Source organism: Egretta garzetta, unplaced genomic scaffold, assembly GCF_000687185.1.
Source record: "Egretta garzetta isolate BGI_Z169 unplaced genomic scaffold, ASM68718v1 scaffold941, whole genome shotgun sequence".
Taxonomy (NCBI): Eukaryota; Metazoa; Chordata; class Aves; order Pelecaniformes; family Ardeidae; genus Egretta; species Egretta garzetta.
Window position 1 is genome coordinate 24,579 of NW_009258518.1, and position 6,229 is coordinate 30,807.

At 48.0% G+C, this 6,229-nt stretch overlaps 1 protein-coding gene across 1 annotated transcript in view; it reads left to right on the top strand.

Annotated features, from left to right (window-relative positions):
• The first annotated feature begins 4,890 nt into the window (after window positions 1-4,890).
• Window positions 4,891-6,229, top strand: part of LOC104132639 (butyrophilin-like protein 9) — a 13,470-nt gene continuing 12,131 nt past the window's right edge. Inside the window, exon 1 of the mRNA XM_035901647.1 lies at window positions 4,891-4,963. Within this exon, the coding sequence (XP_035757540.1) occupies window positions 4,891-4,963 (73 nt within the window). The remainder of the gene's footprint in view (window positions 4,964-6,229) is intronic.

Consider the following 6,229-nt stretch of genomic DNA (forward strand, 5'->3'; position numbering starts at 1 on the left):
GTCCAGAGAAGAGCAACAAAGCTGGGGAGGGGTCTGGAGCCCAAGGCTGATGGGGAGCAGCTGGGGGAGCTGGGGGTGTTCAGCCTGGAGAAGAGGAGTCTGAGGGGAGCCCTTATCACTCTCTACAACTGCCTGAAAGGAGGCTGTAGACAGGTGGATGTTGGTCTCTTCTCCCAAGTAACAAGCGATAAGATGAGAGGAAGTGGTCTCAAGTTGAGCTAGGGGAAGTTTCAATTGGATATTACAAAAAATTTCTTTACTGAAAAGCTTATCAGGCACTGGAAGGGGCTTCCCAGGGAAGGGGTCGAGTCACCATCCCTGGGGGTACTTAAAAGATGAGGTGGTTTAGTAGTGAGCAGGTATGGCTGGGCTCGGTGATCTTAAAGGTCTTTTCCAGCCAAATGGTTCTATGATTCTATGACCACCCCTTCATCTGCCCACTCTGCGGCAAGGGCTTCAAGCAATCCAACGCCCTCTCCTCCCATGAGTAGGTGCACACTGGTGAGCGCCCCTTTGCAAAACCTGAGGGAAGACCTTCAAGCAGTTTTCCTACCTGGTGATCCACGAGTAGGCGCACATGGGGGGAACACCCTTACAAGTGTGAGGTGTGCAGGAAGGTCTTTGCCTGGCCCTCCTTGCTCCTCCAGCACCACCATGTGCACAGCCAGGAGCGGCCCTACAAGTGCAGCTCCTGCCACAGGTCCTTCAAGGACCTGGCCTACCTGGCTGTGCACAAGAAGATGCACATGGGCAAGACCCCCTAGAAGTGCAGTGTCTGTGACAAGGGCTTCGCTCACCCCTCCAACCTGCTGCAGCACCAGCGTGTGCATTGCAAGGGCTGACCCCCAGCGCCGCAAGCGCAGCCACAGTGTTGCCAGGCCACGGCAGCTGTAAACACACCACCACCGACAGCAGACAAGCCCCAGGCTGGGAGACACCATACGTGTGCCCGAGGACCGGTGCAGACCCCCACAAACCTGGGTGTTTCTCCTGAGCTCCGCCCCTTCGCCAAACCTGAGCCTGCAAACCTGGACCTGCACATGCTCTCCTCCTCCCTCCAGCAGAACCCTCCCTGAGCCCATGGGCCAGGGCAGCTGCAAGCTCCTGGCACGCCTGCCGTGGCTCCTGGCATTCTCCAGCTCATGGCACACTGCTGGTGGGCAGGCAGGAGCCCTCTTCTTTGCCCTTGTGTGAGGAGGAGGGCTGAGAACCCACCTTAAGTCATCCCAAGACCCCCTCTCCAGTCATCCCAGTGAGCAAGGCTCAGCCTGGGCTGGGGTGTCCAAGGGAGTCAGCGCATGCTGTTGCCTGCAGGAAGGGACAGACCTGCCCAGTTTTTGGGAGGGAGATATGAAGATGGTACAGGCAGTGGAAAGGATTATGGGGAAGAGCGAGGAGCAGGCACCTCCCATTCCCCCTGAAGCCTTTTTGGGTTCAAGTGTCCGGTCCATATCTCATGCTGCTGCTAATGACCCAGTTAAGTTACTGTTCCCCTGTCCCTTTCTCTCCTTCTTCCTCATCCTGGTTCTTCCTTCTATTAAAAGTATAGAATCATAGAATCGTTGAGGTTGGAAAAGCCCTTTAAGATCCCCAAGCCCAACCATTACCCTAACCCTGCCATCCCACCACTAAACCATGTCCCTAAGTACCTCGTCTGCCCAGCTTTTAAATCCCTCCAGGTTTGGGACTCGACCCCTTCCCTGGGCAGCCCCTTCTAGTGCTTGACAACCGTTTAGGGGAAGGAATTTTTCCTAATATCCAACCTAAACCTGCCCTGGCACAACTTGAGGCCATTTCCCCTCATCCCATCGCCCATCACCTGGGAGCAGAGCCCAACCCCCCACCTCACTACAGCCTCCTCTCAGGCAATTGTAGAGGGTGATAAGGTCTCCCCTCAGCCTCCTCTTCTCCAGACTAAACAACCCCAGTTCCCTCAGCCGCTCCTCATAAGACTTGTGCTCCAGACCCCTCACCAGCTTCATTGCCTTTCTCTGGACATGCTCCAGCAACGCAATGTCTTTCCTGTAGCGAGGGGCCCAAAACTGAACCCAGTATTCAGGGTGCAGCTTCACCACAGTAGTTCAGGATGGAGACAGTCCACACCTCTGCTTTTCCTCCAGGTCTTCTACACCTGTCCCTACACAAGCATTTTGACACATGGTTAATGTAGCATCAGGTAACTACTAGGGTGTTAAAACAACACATTTTTTACAGCACAGTAACAGTCACTCTTTTTTACAGAGATCAGTCTGCTTTTAGATTACCTGTAATTGATCAGCCAGCCCTACTAGTTTTTTGGGGTCCATTTTCCACAGCATTATAGAAAGCTTCCACTCTCTGAAGTTTTCTAAGTGGTCTTTACACTTCTTTTTGCTTATCATAGAGTGTTTGACCACAGACAGCATAAATCTGCAGCCCCACCCATTTTTATTTTCTTTCACTGTACTGCATTTCAAAGGTTAATATGTAACATTTGCAAACAAAAGGATTAGTTTTATGATCACGGTTGCAGTGGCTGACAGGGGCCAAAGGTACCAGCAGCCTTCTGAGCACTGCCACACACCTGTGGATTCCTTTAAGGAGCAGCTGCATTTCTGGAAATCCAGGTTTGTGTTTCTCTCTGTTGAAGCAATGGTTTATTTGGCTGCTTCTGTAGGGAAGACCTCTGAATGTTTCTTTAGCCCTCTGCTTCCTGCAGGCTTTGTGTTGTGGTGTGGTGTAGTGTGGTATTGGTTGCCAGACATTTTGGATGTTGTCCTGAAAGATCTGGGGATTTTCTCTGCTGAGCTCTGGTTTGTGTGCATTTTTGCATGGTGAATTGCTGCTTGGGAGCAAGAGAAAAACCTCAAACATACCCTCCTACCTAGCTATCCTGAAGCCACCTTGCTGTTAGATGTGGCTTTGGGGTCAAGTAGGGTCGGATTTAGTGGAGAGAAATCAATGGTCTGACAGTGAGAAGTGGATGTACAGACACTTTGGAAAGCCCCAGAAGAGCATCAATATCATGTAATGGGAACAGATCCCTTACTGCACTTCTCCATTTTGTGGTTTGTTTTTTTTTTTTCCTTTTTTACTTTCATTTTTGTTGTTTGTCCTTCTCTTTCTCCCTGCTTGTAGCTGCTGTGCTCAATGTCCAGAGTTATTCTTCCTATTCAGGGTGTTTGTTGCAGTCTTTACATTTGCTATGGCATTGGCGTTGCAGTGTCTGCAGAGTACCTGGCAGGAACTTTAAGCCTTGCTGTTTATTTTCATGGCTTATTTTTTCCTACTTGTTTTGCTCTAGTCTAGTCTAGTCTAGTCTAGTCTAGTCTAGTCTATTTTTCTGTTTTTCCTTTCCTATTTCCTTGAATCCCAAACAACTCAGCTCTTGTAGCTCTGTCAGACTCAGCTGTGATACAAAAACCCAATGTGAAACAATTTCTGTAGTTATCTTGGCAGCAGAGGCAATCCTGAAGATGCTGTGTGAAGGCTCAAAGAAAAAGAGTAAATTATGAAAAAAAAAAACCACCAAAAAATGTGTCAAAATCTCAAATTTTAATGGCTCTAGGAAGGGACTATAGTGTGCCTCAAAAAGATAAAAGAAGTCAGACTCATATTATATGTCATTAACTAGCTAAGTGTTAGGCTTCTAACATAATTTAGTGTTGTGGTTTAACCCCAGCTGGCAGCTAAGCACCACACGGCCGCTTGCTCACTCCTTCCCCCAGTGGGATGGGGGACACAATTGCAAGGATAAAAGTGAGAAAACTTGTGGGTTGAGATAAAGACAGTTTAATAGGGAAAGCAAAAGCTGCGTGTGTTGTGGTTTAACCTGGCCAGCAGCCGAACACCACACAGCCACTCGCTCACCCCCCGCCCCGCCAGTGGCATGGGGGAGAGAATGGGAAAAAAGGAAAACCCATCAGTTGGGAAGAAGACAGTTTAAGAAAACAGCAGAGGAAAAGAACAACAATAACAAATAACAATAACAATAGCATATACAAACCAAGTGATACACAATGCAATTTCTTGCTGCCCTCTGACCCATGCCCAGCCCATCCCCGAGCAACGATCGTGGCTCACCGGGCAACTGCCCCCAGTTGGAATACTGAGCATGACATCACCCAGCCTAGAATAGCCCTTGGGCTAGCTGGACTCAGCTGTCCTGGCTGTGCCCCTGACTGAGCAGGGGAAGCTGAAAAGGCCTTGCCTGGTGGAAGCGCCGCTTGGCAACAACCAAAGCATCAGGGTGTTGTCAACGTTCTTCTCCCCCAAAAGCCAAAAGACAGCGCTCAGCCAGCTCCTAGCAAGAAAACGAGACACATATTTTTATATATGGTTTTATAGCCATACATGAAGAGAGAGAGACTGTGGGTTTGGATCTATAAATCTCAGAAACTTCTGCTTTAACATCCTGGTTAATTTAGAAACTTTCATTTTTACTTTCATTTAAAATATTTGAGGAAAAAAAATGGTTATAGTCTTTCCAAGGTGAAATATTTAATTTAGAAAATACCAATGTGTCTTTATTTTCAATTTTATTTTTTTTAAGGCATAATTTATGTTCTGGGATTTTATATCTCTATTATCTTTGCCTTTTAACTCCAAGTCCTGTTATGGGTTCTCCTAACAGGACACATGTCTGCCCAGCTCAGGAATTGCTCACTTCATAACCACTGACTGTTATCAGTGTTGAAATGTCTCCAGGCAGACCGTAAGAATGATTGTAGGACTTCTCTGGCTGCTGAATCGCTCCCCAGGTTCATCTGGGGTGCAACAAAGCACGTGGGTCGTGCACATATGCAGACAACAAGATGTCGGTGTGAATCTGGAAATTATGCAACTCAACTGTGCAGCACCCCACATCATTTATTTTGCATTCAAACATAGATTTTTCTCTTCCACTTAGATATGGGGCTCCCAGTCCAGCTGATAGTGGTCATCTTTGTCTTGGTATTGGTATCTACACAACATCCCACTGCAGGTAATTTTGCTCTGTAATGGATTAATTTCACTCTGTGCTAAATCAATTTCAGAGACTATGAATAGATTGGAACTGATGCCCCCTATGACTTTCTTCTCCACTGAAGGCAGTCTAGATTTAGATGATTTCTTTGGCTTTCATGTGAACAGATATATGTTCTGGGATTCAGTGTGCTCAACTGTAGGCATTAAAACTAAGCACCTGAGAGCTATTTATCTAAGGTATCTGTGCGGTCAATAGGAGAAGACAGGCATAACACAACTGATTTATCTCAGATTCACGTCTTCCCAGGGAATAAATCACTCCAGTGGCAGTTTCTCCATGGCATGAATCACTCCAGTGGCAGTATCTCCATGATTTCTTACAAGATGATTGCCTCAATGAGCTACTTATCTTTTAGTCAGTTAAAGTTTGGTGAGACAAACATACCAAGATAACCTAATGTTGTCAATACTACAATGGGAGGTGATAGGTAATTTTGATATGTATGATGCATAGTGGCGTCGGATGCTTGTAATTTGAAATTGATGGCTTTGTGTTTCTGTACTGGGTTTGCATGGCAAGGTTGTTTGGTTTTTTTTGGGGGGGGGGAGGCGCTACAGGGGTGGCTTCTGTGAGAAGCTGCTAGAAGCTTTCCCTGTGTCTGCTGCTGGCTAAAGCCAAGCCAATCAGTGATAGAGCCTCTGTGATAACATACTTAAGAAGGAAAAAAACCTGCTGTGACACAGTAGCTGGAGAGAGAAGAGAAGTGAGAGGATGCGAGAGAAAAACCCCTGCAGACACCGAGGTCAGTGCAGAAGAAGGGGGAGGAGGTGCTCCAGGAGCCGGAGTGGAGATTCCCCTGCAGTCCGTCGTGAAGACCATGGTGAGGCAGGAGACCATGGAGGTCCACGGTGGACAGATATCCACCTGTAGCCCATTGAGGCCCCCAGCCTGGAGCGGGTGGATGCCTGAAGGAAAGAAGCTGTGACCCTGTGGGAAGCCTGCGCCAGATCAGGTTCCTGGCTCGAGTTGCTGACCCGTGGTGGGAGGAGCCCATGCTGAAGCAGGTTTCCTGGCAGAACTTGTGACCCTGTGGGGAACTTACACTGGAGCAGTCTGCTCCTGAGGGACTGCACCCTGTGGAAATTATGGACCCACACTGGAGCAGTGCATGAAGAATCATAGAATCATAGAATCATAGAATGTTTAGGGTTGGAAGGGACCACTAGTGGTCATCTAGTCCAACCCCCCTGCAGGGAGCAGGGACACTGCTAACTAGATCAG